This window comes from Chamaea fasciata, unplaced genomic scaffold, assembly GCF_029207755.1.
Source record: "Chamaea fasciata isolate MVZ Bird 193981 ecotype frontalis unplaced genomic scaffold, bChaFas1.0.hap1 SCAF_10, whole genome shotgun sequence".
Lineage (NCBI taxonomy): Eukaryota > Metazoa > Chordata > Aves > Passeriformes > Sylviidae > Chamaea > Chamaea fasciata.
Window position 1 is genome coordinate 14,164,167 of NW_027094095.1, and position 24,335 is coordinate 14,188,501.

Sequence of the window (24,335 nt, forward strand, 5' to 3'; positions counted from 1 at the left end):
CGTAGCCCGCGGGAGCTCCCCGGCCCGCGCCCGCCCGTCGTACAGGTGCGTGTGTCGGTGCAGACAGGGACCCACGGTGGCCCCCGCCCCGCAGGAGGCGGCGGGGAAAGCGCGGAAGGTTCCCGTACTAATCACGGCCGCGGAGCAGTGCCGAGGGAGCCGTCCGGGGGCCGAGCAATCCCCTCCAGCGCCGGGTCCGGCGCGGCCGCTGCTCCCCGGGCGGGGCGGGGCGGGGCGGGGCGGGGCGGGGCGGGGCGGGGCGGGGCGGGGCGGGGCCGCCCCTGCCGCCGCCTCGCTCCGCCCGCCCGCCGCACGAGCCGGTGCCCGCGCTGGAGCCGCTGCCGGAGCGGCGGGCCGGGCCGCGGCTGCCCTGCCGTGCCCCGCCGTCCTGCCCTGGCCTGACCGCGCTCCCGGCCGCCGCTGAGCCGCCCCCGCCCGCGGTGGATGCCGCCGGGGAGCGGGCGGAGCGCGCCGCCGGGGAGAGGGGCTGCCGCGGCCGCCGGAGCCCACGTACATGCGAGTGCCCTCTCCGCTCACCAGCATGCTTTACTTCCAGATGGTGATCATGGCAGGGACCGTGATGCTGGCTTATTACTTCGAGTACACGGACACCTTCACCGTCAACGTGCAAGGCTTCTTCTGCTACGAGGGCGCGTACCGAAAGCCCTACCCGGGCCCGGAGGACCGCAGCGCCGTGCCGCCGGTGCTCCTCTACTCGCTGACCGCAGGCGTGCCCGTGCTGGTGGTAAGCAGGGGCCGCCCGTGCCCGCACGCCGGTGACTTGTTGGGCTGGAGCGGAGCAGAGCGGGCCGGGCCGGGCCGCGGGTGCCGGCCGGAGCGGTGCTGCCGGGGGCGGCTGCGATCCGGGCCCGGCGGGCGGGGACCCTCCGCGCTCCCGGGACTGCGGCCCGGCCCCGGGCCCCGCGGGCAGCGCTGCCGGCCCCAGCCCCTGCCCCACCGTGCCCACCGCGCCTCTCAAGTTTATTTTTAGCACGGGTTTATGTAACTGCCAGTGCCTGTATTCCAGCCCCGTGCGACTCCTTTTGGTAAAAAATTATCTTTTCTTTTTCGAAACGCGCGTCGCTTGCCAGATGGATGGGCAACCTGAGGAAAGCTCGGTTTTTAGCAGCCACTTACTGATGTGTCACCCGGTACTAATTAGAAAACCCCTCTGTCAGTTTTGTTTTCTGAAAGTCAGCTGGTACGTACAAGGAGCAGTTTTACTTGATTTAGTTGTCTCCGTATGTCTCAGTTACTGATATGTGTGCAAACGAAACCTGTGTCTCTAATGGAACGTGATCTTCCATCAATCAGTTTTAAACAGGTATTTAAAGCACTAAAAGTGCTTTATTTAATCGATTTTCTTTGGGGATCTTTTTTGGAAAACAGCTACGAGAGAGCTTTTTGCAAAAGCAGTGAGATTCCTTTCAAGCTGTTGAAGGTACCCTTTGTGTTGTCAGATAACGAGGGCATTAGCATCATTCAGTGATCCCTGACCATACCGAGAAGGAAAGACCTAGAGGGGAACATTTGACTCCTGGGGATAGATTATATATAGATATATCAGGTGCTTGTACAGTTACACACACAGAAAGCCCTTGTAAAGAGTTGATTTTAATTAACTGGAAGCATTAGAATAATTAAAAAATGCAATGAGAAGAGGCCTTTTAAGCTAGCAATTATTTTTTAATCACAATAATTCTTTTTCTGGAAAATGTAACAAAGTAGGAGTAGAAAAAACATCATCAGAGTAATGCTATGGTAATCCCAGATACAATTTCTGCTTTTGTAGCATCATGAGATCTCAGATGGTATCAAACATAAAACCTTATGGTCAGGATCAGCCTTAGTATTGAGACTTGGTTCACTTTTAATTTTATTTTTTTTCTCCCAAGGGATTGAACCTCTTCATTTGGCACAACCTGTTATGTAGCATTTTTGCTTTGTTTGGTTCTTTTGATTTGGACATCAATTACTTGACCACTTTATTTACCTGTTTGTTCTTTTGAACCCCTAAATACTGTTGAGATTCAAAAAGGGAATTTTTGATGGGGTTTTTTTGTTGATGTTTCTCTCTTGTTGGCATGTGATGTTTGTTTTGCTTTTAATTCCATTTCTTTTGTTTGTCTCAGGAAGTTATGAAGATTGTGTCACATGTTCCTGTTGAGCATCTCTTTTTCCTAATATGTGTCAGCAAGGTGGATTGGTAGTTTCCATTCATTTCCTGGGTGGTAGATGATTACATCAGAGAAATCTCCATGACATTTTGGGTTGGCAGTCTTGTAATTATCCTTGCTAAAAAGCTAAGAATAGAATTTAATGATAGTTAATTTTGTTTCAGCTCCCAGTCACCAGTCTTTTGGGCAGATGACATGCTTTGGGATGTCAGGGCATGGGAAACCACATTGTAGGTGCCTGTGTTTCACTTTTTTAAAAAATATTTTTATTTCATTTTATTAAACAAAAAATTCAGCTCCAGGGAGTCTCATTAATTTAACAGCATTAAGTCCAATAATTAACTTTATTAAATAGATGGATTTTTCAGGTCTTGCATAGAGTTTTGTTCTGATTTGCCTTGGGCAATTCGCTTGGACTTTGTGTTTGCCTGGGATAGCACTTATTCAGTTGTGCAGGACACGTACATTGCCTTTGCTTGTTCTTTTCATTAAAAGAAGTGATGAAATTAAGATTTCTTCACCAAAACAACTTGTATGTTTTCAGTTGTAGATTTCAGAGATTAGGTTCTCTTATATTTCATTTGTTTCTTATCTATGACATTTTGGACATACATGTTCTTTGTAATTTTGTATCTGTAAATGAAATATAAGAATGAATCTTGAAACATAGCCATATTTTGGGGTCTGTAAAGATGCAAATGTAGACTAGTGAACGAAAAGGATTTCTGTGAATGCAATTTCTCTTTTTTTTTTTTTTTTTTTTTTTTTTTTTTTTTTTTTTCAAAATGAGTATTGTCCTTGAACACAGGATATTAAATACTATGATTTATGAGGTTTTTTTAAAAACTCCTTTTTTTTTTTTTTTCCCCCCTGCTTGTTTGGTATATGGGGTTAATGCTCTTTCTGGAGTTTTGAGGTAGAGCAACAGAATCTTTACCTTGGTGTTCACAGCAGTTGAGTTTTTTTTGAGTGATGAGACTTGTTGAATTGGAGCCATAGAGTGCTTCAAGATAAGCCAGGTTATCTTAATGTGACTCAATTAATGGCTCTATTGCATTGAGTTTGAATGACGTTGCTCAAAAATCATAAAAAATAAGGAGTTTTTCTAATGATTTTCCTTTCTACACACCTGCTAGCAGAAAACTAAGGAAGTAAAGTACCAGTAGCAGGACCTATCTTGGTCTGGATGAGCATCTCGTCAGCAGTGGGTCTCTGGCTGCTGTGAGGCTGTCACACAGCTGCTCATCCAAAACCCCTGTGCTGCATGAGAGATGCTGCAGCATCTGTTCACAGGGCAGCGACCTGCCTGTGCTGAGACCTAAATAAGAACCTGTGTCGTTTGACAGGGATGTACTGTGAGCACTGTGTTCATCCTGGAAATTTTCTGGTTAGTCTATGAAGTGCTGCTTCCTGCTCATACATTCCTCCAGCCCTGCTGCAGCACTGCTGCCAGGCTTTCATTCCTGAGTCAATCTGCTTCCTCAGCCCATCTGCCCCCATGCCATCCAGGGACAGATGCAGCTGCCTCTCAAGGCAAGGCACAGGTGCTCAGGAGCGTGATCTGAGAAGTGCAGTCCCAGGGCAGAAGCAGAGACTGCTTCTCTACTGGAATGCTTGACTTTTTGATGGAATTTTGGCTTCTTTGTTTGGGTTTGGTTTTTTTTTTTTTGGGGGGGGGGGGGTTGGTTTGCTTGTTTTGTTGTTTTTGTTGTTTTTGTTGGTTTTGGTTTTTTGTTGTTGGGGGTTTTCTTTGTTGTCTTGGGGTTTTTTTTTTTTGTAAGTTTTGTCTTTGAGTCAAGTGCTCTGGTATGGGAAAGGGAAACTGTGACTGAAGGAAAGGAGTTTTGTGCTCTGTATGTGGGATTTACTGGGTTTGTACATCTACAGTCTTTGGTCAAGTAATTACCATGTATTTACCAAATATTTGGTCAGCCCTAACTTGGTGGCCAGCTGGGCTAGATGATTATTGTAGGTCTCTCCCAGCTGAACTATTCTATTCTGAATATCTCATAGGTTGTGTAGGATCTAGTTAGGAGTCAAATTTTGCTATTCACTTTGGCTGTAACAAATTTATTGTCTGCTAGGGTGTATCTGCTTAAAGCCCCTGCAACTTTAGAGTTGCTCCATCCCTGGCAGTGTTCAAGGCCAGGCTGGATGGGCTTTGAGCAGCCTGGTCTATGGAAGGTGTCCATGCCTATGGTGGGTGGGATGTAACAAGATGAACTTGAAGGTCCCTTCCAAACCAAACCATTCTATGATTCACAGTGTTGCAGCAATTGTAGGAAACCTGTAGAGGAACCCAACAATCTTTCTGTAGCATAAGAAGAGCTGCTTCTTTTCCCTTTTTCCAGCTGGTTTCCTTTCCTGTAGGTTCCATGAAATGAAAATACATTATAATGTTGGTTTTCTGTGGATTATCTCTAAAGGGTGTAGGCACTGTTTCTGATATGTCAAATCTGTACTTTATGAGTTCGTCCACTGGAGAATTTTGAGGGTCCAGCCAGTTGCTTTTGTTTAGTCTTCTTTTATAAAAGTGCTGAAAACAACTGCAGTTTAACATATAGTACAATATATGATCCCTTCCAATGTTAGACTTTGATTTGCAGAAGGTCTCCCAAGTCATACTTTTAGGCACAGGTAAAGTAATGACTTGAATGAATAGATGTGTTTGCATAAAGAGAACTAGAAACACAAGCAGTAAAATCTTTTAAAAAATGTAGATGAGGTAGGAATTGCAATCAGAAGAGTGGAAAAGCCCTAAGTATGATCTTCTATGAGGGAAGTCTGAGACTTGGGCAGAGGCAGTGCCTTTTTCCCCTTTGTCTTTGTGATTCAGGTTTAGAAGAGTACTCCTGGCTATGCTCCCGTCATTTTACTGTCCATAGTACTAATATGCTGAAATCTCTGGCATACTGAGGAATTCTCAGTACATGGCTTATTTGTTGTTGTTGTTGTTGTTTTGGTTTTTTTTATCTTAAAGTCAAATGTGAAGGTGACAGAAAATAGGTTCTTGATTTGAGTCTATTCAAATATGTAATAGGCATAGAACTGCTAGTTGAGGGCTCAGAGCTATTTAAGCCATTTCCCAAAGTGCCAGTTCTTGCTCAGTGGGCTGGTTGCTTTTTTAAACTTGGTATGACAGATGTAGCTTGGGAAATACACGTCAGTCTAATCCTTTAGTTTCCAGTAGAAATGATTTCTAGAATGGTGAGGCTAGTGTCTCATGTTTTCAGAATCTATAGAGTGATCCGTTCTGCATTATTTCTTTCTGGTAGATGTTAGTAATTTTGACCTCTTTCAGATACTGTGAAGTGCACTTAAGGATTCTTTTAGTGATTGCACATGCTAATATGAATTACTTAAAATGCAAAACTGTTTAAACAATAAGTGATCTAAAATGTAATGTCTTGCACCTAAGATGTATGCTGACTGTCATATAAAAGCGAGGAGGAGATACTGACACATTTTAATTAAGATATGTAAACAGTTTTATTATGCAAATGTTGTTGCTATTTTAAAAATACTTGTTTTTATTTCCAAGTAACAAATACATGATTACAGTACTTATCTATAAAATATACACTTCTATTTGCCTGGGTGAGTTCTTAGCATATTTGTATTTTCTCTGCAAACCAATTAAAGACTAGTTTGTTTTAGGATAATATTTTTATGTCATCGCTGAAAAAAAAGATTTCCATTTAGACATGAAGTATTGCATTCTCTCTTTTTTTTTTTTCCCAGTGGACTGGAGGAGTCTTTAGATTTGGCACATCCCGAACAAGGAATGGATGTCAAAAACCAGGCATTCTGCCTTGAGCTTAGCTTTTGTCAGTAACCTTTTCCTTTGAGGAAGAAATTTTGAGTCCTGGCAAAATAAAGACTCTAAAGTGAAAGATGCAGTATCATTGTTCTTGTATCAAATTTACTGTTCCCCAATGCTTAAGAAAAAGTAAGATCATTCTGTGAAAATGGAAAGAGAGGAGCTATCTTTAGAAGTTTCTGCACAGTTATCCTAAGTCTCCTTTCTTCTTCACTGTCTTTGCTGTTGAGTAGCTCAAGAGCAGTTGAATATGCAGACCTTAAGGAGATGCACCACTTGATTCCAGCACATAGATCTAGCTGATGTGCCTGGACACCTCCCTTCTCAGTCTTCCTTTCTGAACCTGCTAGTACCTATTTTCCTTCTGACATCCATGATTCTATGTGCTGTGGCATCAGGGACTGATCAAATTTTATCAGGCTGAGTTCTCAAAATGCTCCTGGCAGAGAAGCTTTTAGTTAACCCGAGTAGTTCACTGAAACTGTTCTACTAGTGTGTAACTTAGTGCTGTACATGAGAAAGGGTTCTAGATTGTGCTGTCTGAGACATCAAAATACTCAGTTGTCTGTTATAATGTGAGGAAAAGCATAATCTAGAATTAAAGACCTGAAAATATTTTCTGTGAATTTGCTGTGCCTTATGCCTGAGCTGTTTCTTCATTACCCTCCTTAGTCGGAAAAAGCCTTCACAGGTGTTCCTTCGATCTACTCCAGACTGATTATTTTTCTCCTTCATGGCTGGTACCAACTCACTTTGACTTCTGTGGATGCCTTGAGAGTATTGGAAAAAACTAAAGCACAGGAACATCCCACTTTTGTGAGACCCCACTGGAGTACTGCACCCAGCTCTGGGGCCCCCAGCATTAGAATGACGTGGACCTGCTGGAGTGAGTCCAGATCAGGATCGCAAAGGAGATCAAGGGGCTGGAGCATGTCTCCTGTGGACACAGGGTGAGAGAGCTGAGGTTCTTCAGCCTGGAGAAGAGAAGGCTTTGGAAGGACCTTAGAACACCTTCCACTACATATAGGGGGCCTACAGGAAAGCTGGAGAGGGACTTTTTACAAGGGCTCATAGTGATAGGACAAGGGTGAAAGGGTGTGGATTTAGAATAAACATTAGGAAGAAATTCTTCACTATGAGGGTGCTTGACGCTGGAACAGATTGCCCAGGAAAACTGTAGATTTCCTCATCCCTAAAATTGTTCAGGGCCAGGTTGGATGGGGCTTTGAGCAGCCTGCTTGCAGGACTGGGAACCAGATTATCTTTAAGGGTCCCTTCCAACTGAGGCCATCCTGTGATTCCAAGAATTGAACAGACTTTTCTCCTGGTCTGCTACTTGAACAAGAAGTGACCTCTGTGCATCCTGAAGGAGATTAAAGTGTTTTGTCATTTCTGCCAGAAAAGAATCAAGGAAGCTTGATAAATAATGCAAGGATGAACAATTGCCAGCAGCTGTGTTACAGGGCAAAAAATCCCAAGGATATGTAGCAACGTATTCAAGTTTTCAGTTCTATTTACAACCTATTGAGAAAGTTAAGGAATTGCTCAGCAAGGTATGCAGTCTATCCTAGTGCTCGTTTTCTGAGAACAGTGAACTTTTATTATGATGTTTGAACATCTCATGATGCTGGTTTTGATAAGACAGTGATGAAGCAACAGAAGATTAAAGTTTTACATCCTGACTCATGAACTGGGTAGACTAAGCAGCCTCTGAAATCAAATGGAAATGGGTTTATTTGAGAAACTAATTAGCTAATCAAAGAAAATAATTCCAGGATTATTGAAATATGTTATATATCAAGAAGCTAAAGCTTTCTAGTTTTATGTGCTTTTCTTTGCTGGCACATTTTTCAGCTGTTAAAACTTTACAAAACTAAGGAATTGCCGGAATAATATGTTTACTCTCTGATCACATTGTTCTTGCAGGGCTCATTTGGTCCCTGTCATCATAGCTCTGTTTCAACCTGTGTGCACAGCTGCAACTTCTTTACTTTATAGGTTTCTTATTCTGTTCCCATATTTTTGTAGGAAAGATATAAAACTTACTGCCTTTTTTAAATTTATTTTTTTAAATATGCAAGTGCTGGAGACTTCAGGAAGCTACTATTTTTGGGAGGCAGAATGCCCTTTTCTGGAATTCAGGAGAAGTTTAAAGCTAAGAGACAGTTTATTTCATGATCTTCCTTTGTGAATGGATAATTGCTTTGCAAATTTGCTTAAAATAAAAAAAAATAAATCACACTGTTAGGTCTGCAGTAACTTTGTATACCAGATGTCAGTATTGGCCTGTTGGGACGCTTAGCAAGACAAATACATGATTTGATAGTCTGATGCAGGTTTTATCTTAGCGTTAAACCACTAATCCAAAAGAGCTATGACCAGGAGAAACAATTAAAAATTCAGAACCACTGTGTGTTTTCTTGGTAATTCTTTATCTGTCTGTCTTCCTGTTGTGGTGTGATGGCTTACATGAACGGTGCCTGAAGAAGTTATGTTTGTACTTCCACTTGAATGTATTTCTGCTGTGCTTAGTATGCATGTGATTTACAAACACTAACAATATCGAGGCCATATGCTTCATCCTTTGATGGGCTCTCTGGAAGTAAAGTGGCAAGCAGATGTGAACAAGGCAGGCAGGGTTCTGTTTGCAACAGCTGAATGCCTGCTTGTCCTACAAATGATGCACTTATGTTAAAGTGAGAAATTGTTAATCCAACTAATCCTGCACGATTAAGGAATCTGTGCAGTTGTTTGTAATCTAAAATAGTAGGCTTGAAGTAATAATCAGTTTTTCAACTAAACAGTGCTTGTTCATTGTACATCATGCAGGATTGAGGAGATGGGTGTCCATATGATACATAATAAATGACAAACAAAGTAGAATAGTAAGTAGCTTTAGCTGTGTTTTTCAGCCTTAAAAGCAGAGTGATGTATAAAAAGCTTTATATGCTCTTGCAGCATCTCTCAGATACACTGAAGTGCATGATGGCCCAGCTTTCATCACACGTGGCTTTTATTTAGCAGGGGTGTTGTAACCTCATAGATTGCAAGTTAAAAGTCCAGCTGAAGTGGATATACCCTCTCTCTGGCACACATGGTGTTGGATGGTTACTAGGAAAGCAGGAGTTCTAGGACTTGCCATCTTTGATGGGCAAACTGCCTTTGCTAAGATCACTTCTATTTACCTGTGGATCAGAAAATACTTATTTTCAATGGAAAGTGCTAAGGAATCTGCAGTAGAAAGATTACTGCTTACAATAAGGCTTTTTAGAATCTACTGTTAGTGTAAAGAATGGTTCAGTATAGATTCAAAACTGACTCCTCATTCTGGATGCCACTTCCTGGGATATGAGGCACCATGAAAAACCTTCCTGGTTATATGGTATGAAAACTTGGGTTGTGGGTTCCACTTCTAGTTGCCAGTCTGGACAATATACAATTATCTATAGTTCTGTGTGTATTGTGTAAATGTATCATAAATATCCATTGTCTAATTATCATACATTGTATATTTATATGAAAATTTCATTAACCATATGTACTTGTTAATGTGCAGCCAATTATGAATGCAGTTTTAAAAATGTTTTAAAAATATTCTTTTTCTTTCTCTGCTGTTATTACTTCTTATCTCTCATCCATGTCAGGTTAAAGAGTAATGAAGGCACTCAGAGTTTTTGATTTTCTAAATAATAATTAAGAGCAAAGCAGCTACCAAGAACAGAAGTCGGTCTAACAGCGTTCTGCTATTCAGATTTTGTTTTTTTCTTTTTCTCTACAGCGTATTGAAACACCTGTTGTTTTAGCTTGGTAGGTTTCATGCTGTCTCTAAAAAGGATCAGTCATATATTTTATTTTTTTATCGTTCAGATTTTAATATTATGAGGATTTATTTGATCAATGTATAGTTTGGCTCTTTATAAATCAAATATTGAATATTAGTATCAGCAAGTGGAACTCAGCTTCCCAGTATGGTTATTTTGGGTAGTAATAGGGATTTCAGTGACCTGTCTGTAGCAATTTAGGGCTCAGACATGACTGAATTAATTCTGCTTACAGATTTCTTAATCACGGGTCAGCTGAGCTGCAGTAGCCAACGACATGAACTTGCAGCCTGTGGGGAACATGAGGTGAACTATTTGAGCTTGACCTGCTTTAATCAAGACTTAGCCCAGATGTGTTAGGTGTTTGGGTTTTACAGAGTGGGTGCACAGGCTGTCCGTATAACAGGGCTCTGCTGAGAAGGGGTGACCTTGTAGGGTGCAGCAGCTCCTGGCTGATGCCTGACCTACCAAGTGCAGGTCTGTGCATGAGTTCAGCTCTACACGGAACGATGTGTGGACATGCCCAAGCTTCAGCACATACTTAATAGTACTTTGATCATACTTACACAGCTTGAGCCTCTCCACTGCTCAGTTTCTGCTCTCCCTGTTCCTGTGAGGAGCATCCTTGGCCCTGCTGGGGTATATCAGGGCTCTGCCATGCGGCCAGGCCTGAGGCTGCTGCCGTCCTGCATTCAAAGTGCACAGACATGAGTGCGAGCATCTGAGAGGCCCAGGGGAGGACTGGGGAGCTTGTGCTGCGTTAGACCTTAGGCCATAAGCGTGTCCCATGTGAATGGTGTGGGGACATTCCAGCTGTTAGGATGGGCCCCTTTGCCAAGTGCTCACGCTTGACTGAAGTCAGTGCTTCAGTCGGTCGCGGGGACTCTTTCCAGAGCATTTAGCAAAGGCAGATGAGATTTATAGGCAGATTGACCTTGGGCCATGTGAGTGGTTTGGGGACATCTGCAGCTGGCAGAATGAATGTACAGAGCTGGGCTGTGAGCTCTGTCAGGCTCTGCCTTGGTGGAGGGATCTGACCACTCAAGCGGGATGGACATGTAGCTGTTAATGCCTAGCTGTCAAATGGTAGTTGTGAAATTAGGCTTCTCTGTAAAGCACCGGGAGATTTGTGCATGGGCAGTTATAACCAGAGCTAGATTGTTAATTTGTTATCTTGGTATTGTTAACGAATTATCTTGCTATTGATGGAGTTTAATCACATGCTTCAGTGCTGTTTGAAATCACAAGGCTTTCCTGAGGTGAAGTGCTGTGTGTGAATGAGTTTGGTGCTGATAAAATCTTTTTCTGGAACCACATTCATTTTAATAGTCAGTACTGCTGTTTTACTCAGTATTACTTTTGTTTCTGAATTGATTGTGATTGTTGCCTGATTTGGAGTAGATGGAAATCATAGAGCAGAGACTATTTATTAAAAAAACCTAAGTATGTTTGCATATGCAAGTGTGTATGCGCAATGTGTTGCCAGAAAAAGTCATGTTTACATGGTTGGCTTGTATCCCTAGTTTAGTTCACATGTATTTTTAACCTTGAATACCAATGGCAAAAATGTAATGCCTCAAAGAATTGATTCATTTACACCAAATACTTAAATTGTTATCACTGAATGTATGCAAGCACCTTTCATTGCAGCACACTTTGAACTTCTCTTTGTAGTAATTTAAATAGCTTCAATAATGAGATTGCATCCAAGACTGGCTAAAAACTTGTGTTTGTACATTTACATAACACTATGTATTTTATATAATACCCTTTATTGTCTTCACAGAGAAGACCAAAAACCAGCTATTATAAAGTCTGCCTTGAAGACAGTCAGTGTCAGTGCTTCACAAGATCTAAAAATTTTAAATAGGCTCATTCATCCTTCAAACACTTCCCTCACCACTTGAGATTTTTTCAAGATATTTGATAAAGCCAGCAGCATATTTACTATTATTTTACAGATCTATGCAAAGGAGATGATCCTTGTTAGGATAAATCATTATGCATTATTTCATGAGTGGAAAGAGATACAGTCACATATTGAGGAAGAGTAGCTGGGCTTACTTCGGCCAATAGACCTTGCAATTAGTTTTCAGAATACCATTGCATGCCTTAAAGAGCTGTTTTTATGCTCTGCTGTCTTCACAGCAAAGTATACAATCTCCCCTCTGTCTTGCAGGCATTTCCTGTACTAGGAAATTTTTGCTGAAATTTCCCACTCTTGCTGCTGCTGTTTCAGCTCATTGGCTGCTGTGCCAATGAGGGCACTTGGGACTTCCTCTTAATTCAAGCACTGCATTGTGTAAACTTCTAAACAGGGTCAGACAACATAGTGTTGCCAGCTGCACATCTGCAGCCATCTGGATTTGTGGCAGGAGCAGTAAAATAGGCATTGTGTGTAGCAGAGTTGAAAGAGTGACAAAAATGGTCCAAATCATATTTGCGGAAAGCCCACCATAGAGAAACCCACCATAAAGAAAATCCACTGTATTTGATCTACAGAATATGCAGTATCATTATTGAAAAGATCTTTCTACTTGTGTATTTAGAAAATAAAGATAAATGAGATATGCTGTGCAATGTTTTGTGAAAAAGCTTGCTGGCTTATTCATTCCCATTGCATTGTTAAGAGAAGAGGTAAGTAGTTATTAAAGCTTCTGGTGCTCATAAACAGGCCTCTACCCCCACTTGTATGACTTCATTAGGATTCTGTTTCTAATAAACATCACTCAAGTATCTTAATTTGTTATAGTAACATTCTTAGGGAGAAATAATGGCACACTGTGAAATTACAGCTTTCAAGCCTGAGGGAGGAGATGCAGGGGCAATGGTTACACATTGTTTTGTATCTGGGCTTGCTAGTTGAGGTGAGACTAGAAGAGGCACTTCTGACCTCTTTTCTTTTGGATCCTTTCTCCCTGACCAGCATCTCTAGTGACTGCTCTGAGAATAACATCATGAGTCTGGCTGGTCGGTGAAGCTTGAAAAGTTAACTTCTGTAGAGTCATTCTCTTTGACTGTGTTACTCAAGTGTCAGTACAAGGTGCAGTCTCTACTTTACTTGAAGACTTTTATTTGGTCACTTGTTTCCTGGCTTTCAGAGGCACTAGAAGTGTGGATTAATACTGACAGGGTTTGTTACTGAGTAGTTTTACGGCTGGTTTTATTCTGAATGCACATATTATTGCATTGTGATTATGCACAAGTAACTTGATGTGAGACAGTTCAAAACAAGTCATAGTTTTAGACCAAATGCTTTCATGCATTGGCTTTCAAAGTGCTTTAAACTCATTTTTAATGACACCTGGATTCTTTGTAGTAATGCTTACAGTGTAAAGACATAAAGTATATTAGAAGAATGACTTATAAGTTAATACCTTCAGGAATGGGCATTGCATTTTTTGACTTACCTTTCTGATTTATCTGACCTATTAAACCTCTTTCTCAAATATTTGGTACTGCTTCCCTGTGAAATTGGATTGTCTTCCTAGTTTTGTTTTATTATTTTCTTGGGACAGTATTCATAGCTAAGACCTGTTTCTGGACTTTAGATGTGGTATTGCACTTAACCTGGAGTGCCATAGTTTTCACAATGAATCCAGCTCCTGTTGAAGTTAGTGGGGTTACTACCTTTGATTTCAACTGGAAAAGGTTAATGACCTTAATGTTTTTCATTTGTTGGCAATTATACTGTAGCCTAAGGTAATGGTAAAGGAAGAGGTGCTTATACAGAGGCCATTATTAGTAGGAGTGAAGCTACTTCCATGATTACAAAGAGAGTTATTTTATTTTGAAGGTCCGTTTAATAAAAAGCTTAGAATTATTTTATTGAGCTGTCTACTTAAATTTATCATTATGAATCAAATACTAGTTGTTAATAATAAGCATAAGTAATAAACCAGTAGTGTGTATGTTTTGTATACATACATATTTTGCCAAAAGAATCCAGAAAACATTTTTTGTGGAATCCTACAGATACTAATCTCATGTACAGCATGTTTTTCTCATAGCTTTTTTTTTTTTTTTTTTTTTTAAAGGGTACTTATACTGTTCCAGTGTTTAGTCCTCCATTTTCTGTTGTTTGATGGCAGCAGCAGTTCAGTGAAAGTGGCTTTCCTTGAACTGATCTCAGGGATAATGTATCTGCAAAATGTTATCTGGCCTTGAGTAGAAGTGAGCTCGAAGTAAGACAGTGGGAAAAGCGAGAAATACAGATATTCTCCTTCTTCTGAGCCTCTGAGAACAGTTGGCTACAGTCATATACTGACTGTAAAACCACTACTTTGTGACCAGAATCTTTAAGAGATGCCTTTTATGTGATCAGATTTTATTCAAACAGGGATGAAAGACCGTTTATGCTGAATTTTGCAATTGAATGTTCCTCCTGGGTAGAAAAGCTCAGTTGCATAGATCACCTAAGGTTTAAAATATAAAGTAACATTGCTGTTGGAAATGATCACGGGGATGGGTGTCAGGTGCATTGGTATTGTGTTTATCAAGGAATCATATTTTCAATATGCACAGAAGGGTTAGGACACCAATCTGCCTCAGCAGACAGAACAGTGTACAGTTTTCTTGGCCAGTGAAGAAACAAAGGGGTTCACCAAGGCCAGGTCATAAAGAACCGCAATCTTTTCCATGTGTCACTTGAAGTCCAATGGAAGACTTCCTTGATACAGCTGAGTGCAGAGACGAACATATATGAAATTCATCTTCTAATAGAGAAGATGAATCATAGAGCTTACAGTATTTTAAAGGTTGATGTTAAGTGCTTGAGAAAATGAAAAATTTTGATGCAGAAGTCTTTCAATCTCCTTCATGAAATGATTGTATTTAACAACAGCCTTTCTCATGTATCCATCAGAGATCAGGAGACTAAAATCAGTTGATATCTGGTCATATTACAACTCATTTTCCTAAATAGGTGCGTGTTCGTTGCAAGTGGAGTTCAGAACTTTGCATAATGGCATCCTTGGTTTTTGTAAAAAGAAAATGAGAACAATTTAAAAACTGTAAGAATTTCCTGTGATAACCTTATCTGGAGTATTTGAGCCTAAAGTAACTTCACAGTTTGAAATGTGAATGTATGTCTTTAGGAGGCAGTTTTGAATTAATTTTTCTCTCTTCCCCTCACCATTTACTTAGGTTTTTTTTAGATGTAGTGATTTTCTCTAGATTAACATTTTTTCTCTAGTTTTTTGATATTATTTTTTAAAATTAGAAAAGCTTGATGCATAGGCAAGAATTCTCATGAATATCTCTTATCTGCTACCTCTTGCAATACGTTGAGCAAGAATACTTGTGTTTACAAGAACATTGTAAAACTGCCAGTATTTAGGCGGTTTTAGAGCCAGGTGCCAGACACTTGCTTGGCCCCCAGGCTGCCACATTGGCATTCCTGAGCATGTTTTCCTCACGTCCTGGCCATTCCTGATCGCCTGGAGAGCTGCAGTGCGCAGCAGCTGCCTGTTCTCCATCTCCCGGTGGTAGGAAGGGCTCAGCAGGCAGGGGCAGGAGGTGTGACGCGGGCGCAGCGGGTGCGCGCAGGGCGCAGCGGGAGCCTGGCGGGGCGGGCGCGGCCCTGGGCTGTGTGCCCAGCGCCTGCCTCAGTCCCGGAGCGTCCAGCGCCCTGCAGGGCCTCGCTCTCCTGTGCCGCCGGTTGTGGGCCGGCCCTCTGGGGATGGCACAAGGCCTTCTCTTAGTTACCTTAGAGCAGCAGGGCCTGGCAACTGGTTCTCTGGATGACCCTTTACATAACCAGCCTGTGCTCTGGCATTGCGTAATTTCAGCCCTGGCGCTGCTGTGCAGAGGCTTTGCCCGTTGGACACCACAGATGGGCTCCAGAGGAGATGCCATTTGCACACATGAACATTTACTCAGTTAAGGAAAAAAAGGAAGCTCTGAAGAGACTCTGTACTTCAGAATATTTCATTTCTTTCCTCTCTTGTGGTAATGAATGAAGATAGTTCAGTGGATGGTGAAGTTGTCCACGTCTCTGTGGATAAGTTCTCATGTGGTTTGTTTCTGGCTTCCTGCTTATGGATGCTTGGTTATTGTGTGCCTCTTGCTTCAAATACCAGTAAAGTCTTTGTGAACAGAGCAGCCTTTACCATTGTTACGTACTGAGAATTTCTACAGTGTATTAAAAAGGGCAATAAAGAATATTTGTTCTTGTCAGAAGTAACATTACCGTTTCGTAGAATATAGACGTATTCCACCCTACAGAGAAATAAGTAAAGGAGATAATATTTCACTATCAGATGTGTAATCTTTTACTGCTATTTTTCTTCTGTAAATGGACATGACCAAATATATTAAATTTTAGTATTTTTCTCAAAAAACTATGGGGAGTACATATTTTAAAACAAAATTTACAGGCTCAAAAAGGCTGAGTATTTTTTCAAAATCTTTCTCTAGAAGAGCAGTTTTCTTTTCACATCTTTTCTGTAGACCTTTAGAAGCTTCTATGCAGTATGGTTCTATATCCCCATGCTGAATGCAAGAGAGGATATTTTGTATTTAATCAATACCACACAGATTTATCTAGGATTTATTTTTTCATTTTCTGCAAAACTAGTGGTCATTTGTTACTATAGAAAATGTACTTCTCTGAAAATTGACCAGGGCATTTGCTGTCAGTTTAAGCAAGCAAGAAGCAACGAGTACAAGAAAAACACAAAGAAAATGGCCTCAAGGGAAAGCTCTGCTCTGCATAATGAGCTTGAAATTGCAACTGCTGGAAATACTGTTGCTGCTTTTCCTGCCAGGGCTGTCACCTCACTCAACAATTTTAGCTTCAAGTGGAGAGTGGAGCTTTACTTTCAGCATCACTAAAGGCCAAGGTTTGTGCTGCTGGATTTCCAAACTCTGAGGCCACTATGCTCATTGCTGCATGGGTGGCATTTTTAAAGAGGAAATAGGCCAGGAATAGCCCATGGTCTCAAAAGTTAAAATGACAAGGTAAAAAGCGGGAATAACAAAGCATATAGAAGCCATATTTTTAGAAGAGATCTGCGCCACACTTAGTGGGAACTCATAAGTGAAATGAATAGGGAGGCCATGCAATTTAATTGATAACAATTTTCCTAGACATATGTAAATCATTCCCAAGATTTTTAGCTCCATTTCCTACCTTCCCTTCGTGCCTGATAAGGAAGAACAAACAAGTTCATTCTAGAGAGAACAGCAGAGCCATGGACTGCCTGAGATGCTCATTCCCCCAAGGTTATTCTTGAAGATGGTCTCATAGAAGCCTTGGTTACTGTTCAAGTCATGCCTAAATGGGAGAAACACAATGAATGAAGCTAATTCAGAAGAGAAATGCACAGTATTGTAAAATGTTCTTCTTAACTTGATGAGCACATGGATGAATATTTAGTGGTTTTTTCAATGCAGGAACCACTTTTCAGTGTTACTCATCTATCTGAGTGGTTGCTGTAGTTACAGCATAACCATGAGAATTGGCAGAGAGGGAATCGTGTATTCTGTGACATTCCCTAGCCTGTGTGAAATATTTCTTGAACATTTGTGTAGCCTAAAGTAGGTGTTAGCTGGAACAGTCTATGACTGTATACACAGAAATTTTTTTTCCTAATCCCAAACAGAGATTATCAACCTTACATTTCAGGGTTTATCTTGTTTAACCATATTCACGTACCCTCAGGTATCTTGTCATGCAAATGAATATTTAAGTCTCACTTGAGTCCTGGGGCTTTATAGGGAGTTACATGAAATATATGAGAATGTAGGTCATAAAGTAAACCTCATTAGTATTTTAAGAAGTGCAGATTTAAGGTCATTTATTTGTATAGGTGCTGGCTGTAAACTGTAGGAGACACTAGGGGAAGTTTGTTTATGGAGTCAGTTTACTGGAAAATCAACAATGTCAGAGCCGCTCTAATATTTGGAATGAGTCAGGCTTGACATTTCAAGTTGAAAAGAGCGCAGAATTTAGAACCAAGTTAAGAATATACTGGATGGAAGGAAAAATTAGATTTTTAAATTGACATGCAGTGCTAAAACTAGGCACAGCTTGCCTGGAATCAGAAAAATGACTAATACAGAAAAAAACCCGGACTTACTTGGGAGGAAGGAATCAGTGTAGGGAATGTGTGCAAAATGTTGTAAGAATCCTGAGAAGAAAACAAGGAAAGGGACAGGTATTAGGTGGATGGCAATAAATGCAAAAAATTTATTACTAGTGTAAACATACCATGAAAATCAATCAGCTAATATATTACTATGGAGTAAAGAGGTGAAACAAGAAGAAATATTAATTTTAGATCTCATCACTCTCAAATTCTGTTCCTGTCAAATGGATTGTCATGTCACAGACAGGATATGATTGCCATGGAGATGGTTCCAAGAACTTCTGTAATTTAATTTTTTGCTGGGTTAATATTTTTTATGTGCTTCCATAAGAGTAAATGACCATTCTTGTCTTGTTCCTTGTTGCAGCACTTATGTACACTGTGTTTTTATCTAAGGACTCTGCAAGTTGTTTATACACATGTTCTTCAGGTTACTGGAGAGCCTGCACTTTGTACTGTTAGACTTCAGATGAAAATTGTTCTTTCCCTTGTACTTCATATGCTGTAAAATGGAAGGATGGCCTTAGGCAAGGATGGCCTCCCCTGCTTTTAACAACTGTTAAAATATCTGTGAGCTAGGAATTTTAATTCATACCTTTGGGAAATTTGTACAGTGATCTAAAGTAGTATGACCCTGGTAGAATAAGGTAAAAGATGCTTTTAATATCCTCTCTTTTTCATTGCAGTCATATTTATATACCTGAACTTGTGTAGTTTTGTCCAGGGGTTTATGTTGTCAGAACATTCAGATTCTCCATTGCAATCTTTCACTGCCAGTTTTGAAATATTCAAAAAACTTTTTGCCCAAAGACTTAGAGAAGAAGTACACAAATAAGTTCTGTTAAATTAAATGTCATTTGTTGGCTGGTTATAACTTGCATATGCAGTGGAAAGGGTAATGGTGGTTCCTGTGCCAGCAGGAATACAGAAATTCCTCCTTCCAGGAATATAACAGGCATGCAAATTGCTGTAAAGTGCAGGGGGAATATTGCTCTCCTTTTCCTGTGCCCTGTAGAGCTGATTATTGCCAGTGGTGCTGGAGAGAAGAAGAAGGAATTGCACTGGAAGCTGAATTTCTCCTGGGATTTATTGAGATTGAAAAGGATTTTTCTTCCATTTCTTAAACATCAATAGGCTGATTATTGAGATGAGCAGTGCTTGTGCTGAAGGATGGAGGAAGGAGAACAGCTTTAGCTGAGCTGCCAGTACAGAAAAATAAAGAACCTGTATTTATTGCCAAATTCTAGGAGGATTCTATCGAAGCGAATCCACGGAAGCATAGAGATGAATGCCTTGTGTGCTCAGTGACTCTTATTACTTCTGACAGTAGAGCACCAGGCCTTCTGTAGCAGAGGTTTTGTCTTTAGCCGAATTCCTCATCCTTCTGACCCTTGCACCTACGTGCCCACCCTTAAAGGATTCTTGTTCAGCTGAGGACGTGCTGCTGTTCTTGGAATAGAGGGTTTTCATCATACAGGTCACCATCAAAGAGAGGAGATATAACAAGGAAAAGCTGTTGAAAGCAGCAAAGATCTAGATGCAGCCGACGAAGACATTGCTGGAAGTGAGGATCTCCTTTCCCATAACTGAACAAGCAGTTCTCTCTTTAGTACACCCCAGCTTCCCTACCAGCCAAGAAGAGAACTTTTATTCTTAGATCAGCAGATTCAGTCTCTGCTCAGAGCTGAAGAGTTGAGCTTGCTGGCACTCTTGGTGTTCTTGGAAAAGGTTGAGCCCTGTATCTCACAGATGCTTCCTTTGTGCTGAATTCTGCTCTTTCCTGGAGTTTCAAAATCTGTGAAAATTTTACTGAAATCTGTTGGGTTTGGCAGAAAGAATTAAAGGCGGAATCTGACTCTATTCAGGTTGCCTAGTCCTTGAGAGGAAAGGAAACCATTACTGTGACTCACAGGAAAATATTAGTGTTTCTGTTCTCACCTTTATTATGAATCACGTTAAAACTGAGATTTTTGGTATGTTTTTTCATGAGAGTTATAGGGATCACTGGGTTGAATTCTTCTCATAATTTGGATGATCTTGAATTCAAGGTTGAATTATTTTTCATGTATACTGATCATTTGCTAATTATAGATGAAGAAATTCTACTTCACTGGTCTGAAAATTTGCTTGCATCACAATAGAGAGAGGATATTTGGTAGTTCAGGTATTAAAATTTCTGTTTTATCTAAAAATTCCACTGGGATCTGAAGCCAGTCTAAGGTAAAAGATAATGACTGTTTAGGTGACAAATTAAATTTTGCTTTTTACATACTTGCCTTCAGAGTTATTTTTGTTGCCTGTGCCACATTATTTTTAAGTAATACTTTCCTCCACAATTTAGCCCGAGGATATCTCAATCTACAAACAACCTAGGAAGGTCATTAATTGCATCCATCCTGTTGACAACAAGATGTGTAGGTGAGCTAGTGCCCACGGATTATTTTCTTTATTTTGTAGTACTGTTCAGACCTATTGTGATATATGAAAAGATTTTTATTTTCCTGTTAGGGCAAAGGTTTAGAAACACCTCAGCAGTGAATCAGATTTGATGGCATTATTGCTTCTATTTGTGGAGTTTTAAGATTTCACTTTGGTAGTCTTCATTCTTGTTGATCAAAGTGTGATGTACTGTCAATAAGCTTTAACCTTTTCATGTAGAGGTGTGGAATGGCCTTGCCTGTAAGTCCCACGGTGAATCAAAGTTAGAATCAGTGGTCGGTATTTGACCGTTCTGCTCTGCTTTTCAATTATCCCTGTCATAAAACTTCAGTGTTGTAGCTTTAGAAAGATACCTGCTTAAAGTCTTTGGCTATCAAGTCTCAATATATAATTGTAGTGAATAAATTAAAGGTCATGCTTTATTGTACAGGTAAATACATAACCTATAGAAGATATTTTACATTTAATTTTTTTTTCTCATTTGGTGATTTTTATGGTTTTTTGCCAACCATAATGTGAATGATATACAGACATGAGAACTTTATTTATTTTGGTGGAGTGAATGTGAAACAGGCCATTCTTAATGTTAAAATATCAGTGGTGACACTTTGTTCAAGCATGAAGAACAGAGCTAAAGCTGGACTTCATAAATTCAGCTATCAAAATGTGAATCAATCCCTGTTAAGTACCTCCTGGCAAACCAAACCTCTGATGTGAACAGAGGTTCACATCAATAATCTCTGTTACGATTTTTTTCCCCTTTCTCTCTACCATAGTCCAAAATTTAAAGCTCAGCCCTGCTAAGTGCTGAGTTTCAGTGAATGCCATGTGGGAACTGAAATGTTCAGCATCTTCCAGGATTAGGCCTTTACTTTGGTCCAAATCTTGTGCATTATGTGATCTATTGTTCTTGAACTAATAGATTTCTTTTTCTTTCCCCTCATCCTGCAAACTAGGTTATGTTATGTCGACTACAAATCCTGGTTGTAATAATTTATTCTCTTTTAAGGCAAATAAGGTAAAGCAAGCCATAAGGCATATTTCCCTCATAAGAAGATTAATTTACAGAACTTGATTCACTTATGCTGTCTGTTGAGCTGGTTTGGTCTTGTTTCTTTAAGATGAGATGTCTGTCTCTGTAATATTAGTGTATTTACTTGCTGTAATCTGATGCACTATTTCTCTCCCCTTTTTTTCTCCTCCCCCAAGATTATCGTTGGAGAAACCGCAGTCTTTTGTCTACAGTTAGCTACAAAGGATTTTGAAAACCAAGAGAAAACAATATTAACTGGAGACTGTTGTTATATAAATCCACTGGTGCGCAGGACCATCAGATTCCTTGGTATGAGCAAAATTACTGCTTTCATTTTCTGAATGGTGAGAGTGATCAATTATGTCATAATTTTCACCTGGGGAAAATATTCAGATAACCATATAACATTTCACATGTAGTCATAACTCAGGTGCAGTTTTCCTTTTAGGTAGCAAATTAAGCTTTTTGGAAGTTTGGATTAAAAACCAGTTGCAGAAACAGCAATAAAAGTAGAAAAAACTGGGGCCACTAGGGGGAAAAACAACCAGCAGGCCTGAAGTGGGGTTAAGTGGAGAAAGGTGATATCCTTGTGCCATATCTATAGCTGACAGTAAACACACACACACCACAGTTGAAGACACTGGGATATAAATGTGTGTTTGAAGCCAAGCTGATTTAGCTGCTTTCTTAGCCTGGGTATTATTGTATTATAGTCTCCAGCAGAAAACTGCTTCTATAGCAGAAAAAATCCATGCTGCATTGGTTTTGGCTGAAGCTCGCCCATTGACTTTAGTAGATATGAGATGTTATCTTTTCTACTTAGTTTGTTCTAAATGTATCTGGGGGGAGAAATCTCACCACTCAAAATGTGTATTGAACATTTCCAGATGTTGCATTTTAATACTTGTAAGGATGCCATAGCAGGGCTCAGTTCTGCTGTTTGCTTCTCTCTCGTGGTTGCATCTGAAGGAAACAGCTGGAGGAATGAAGCCTTGGGGCAGCCAATCCTGCTGTGCCCCAGTCTCAGGGGGAGGGAGGGCATGTGCAGCTGTGTCTGTATATTGCAATGTTTGTGTAACAACTGTGCCTGCCTTCCCAGAGTGCGATTGCTCCGGGTAAGGAGACTGGCTTGTGTCGGTCTGGAGGAGGTGGGGAGTGATGATGAGGAGCTCCTCCCACTCCAGTTCCTCTCTGTGTAATCAGTGCCTGAGTTTTCTTCCCACTAAGTGGTCGCTTCGTTCCTCACAGAAGCAAAAAAAAAATCATAGAGTTGGCAGAAGTGAACAAAGGCCTCTGCTGTTTCAGGGGACAAGGCATCACTGCCCATTATGTCCCCCAGAGTGATGTGTCCACCTGGGTTGTGCAGTGCACACCCTTGGGACTGGCTGAAAGGCCCTTCTGTGAAGTGACATGGCCAGGCACAATGTTCTGCTCACCAGAGTCTAGCATCCTGGGAGGAATTAACATTACTGTGACATTGCTGACCAGCCAGGATCCCAGAAATCACCCCTGGTCCTCTAGCTTTGCTCAGGAAAAACCTGACCTGCATAAGTGCATATTTCTGTGGAATTACATCTACTGTGATGTTGATTCATTAAATTCCCCATAGTGCCCCATGAAATGGGGAAATTTGCCAGAACTCACCCAATATTCACAGTGAATTGGAGTGTGGGAAAAGTACAGTGATTTGTGCATGGAAATACAGGAGGAAATCTATAGCTCAGGTGGAATTGGAACAGGCACCCACGGGCTTTGCCTGCCGGTCAGGCTGCTCTGCTTGCATGTTCTTCCAGAGCTCATTCTCTATTTACAAAAGGATAGAGAGGGACCTCAGGATAGCAGAAATCTGTTTTCTTTTAAGTAATCAGATACATGCATTTACATTCTAATGAATGAGTACATGTGCTTAATGCTTTGCTGGTATGTCTGATTAAAAAAACCTTTTAGCATAAGTAGTTCCTCAAATATATCAATCTTTAGCTCACTGTGTTGATACTGTGATGAATATGCTGTGCACAGAGATTTACCCATTTGCGGGCAGATGAAGACAACTGGTGCACGGCAATATTGAATTATTCAGTAGTTTAGATTCTTTACAGCTGCAAGGGGATAAAAAAAAGTTTGTCCACTTTGTGTTATGACTTTCCAAGTTACTTCTCCATCAGGTTCTCACCTTGGTTTTCCAGCAGATTTATTGGGTGAGGAATTTCCCTCTGTCACTTCTATTTAGTGAACGCAAAAGTTAGGTACCAGTAAAGCCAGCTACCCCAAACTGGGGATGTGCATGGCTACAGGGCCTAGGTGAGCAGGCTGCTTGCACAAGGGGCGAGTGCTCCTATAAAAGATGGGAGACACATCAGGTGTGTGGGTACATTGCAGTGCTGCTGCTGCCATTTTTAGGGAAATACCATCTCCAGTGTGGGCAATGGTCTTGAGGGTACAGTACATGGGAGGATTTTTCATGTTTCTGAATGGAAGAGCCTTGTATACTGCTGTGATAAATACTATAAATTGTCAGGAAATTTAACTCTTTGTTTTCCTCTTTAGGAATTTACGCATTCGGACTGTTTGCTACGGACATCTTTGTAAATGCTGGACAAGTAGTAACAGGGAATCTTGCACCCCATTTTCTTGCACTTTGTAAACCCAACTATACAGCACTTGGATGTAAACAGTATACACAATTCATCAGTGGTGTACATGCCTGTACTGGAAATCCAGACCTTATCATGAAAGCCAGAAAGACTTTCCCATCCAAAGAAGCAGCACTAAGCATTTATGCAGCTATGTATCTGGCTGTAAGTATATTATATTGTTTAATGTCACCATATTTTTGAGAGCAAATGGCTGGCACTGTGAGAGGGAGGAGGGAGGAATGGGCAGAAGATAAGGCCCAAAACCAGCTGATTTTTTGCATGCAAACCTTCTGTGAGAATGATTCATTGGGCTTAATTC

At 40.8% G+C, this 24,335-nt stretch overlaps 1 protein-coding gene across 1 annotated transcript in view; it reads left to right on the plus strand.

The window, feature by feature from the left end:
• Positions 1–514: 514 nt before the first annotated feature.
• Positions 515–24,335, plus strand: part of PLPPR5 (phospholipid phosphatase related 5) — a 44,678-nt gene continuing 20,857 nt past the window's right edge. Inside the window, exons 1-3 of the mRNA XM_066192387.1 lie at positions 515–745; positions 21,557–21,689; positions 23,928–24,178. Coding sequence (XP_066048484.1) covers positions 515–745; positions 21,557–21,689; positions 23,928–24,178 — 615 coding nt within the window. The remainder of the gene's footprint in view (positions 746–21,556; positions 21,690–23,927; positions 24,179–24,335) is intronic.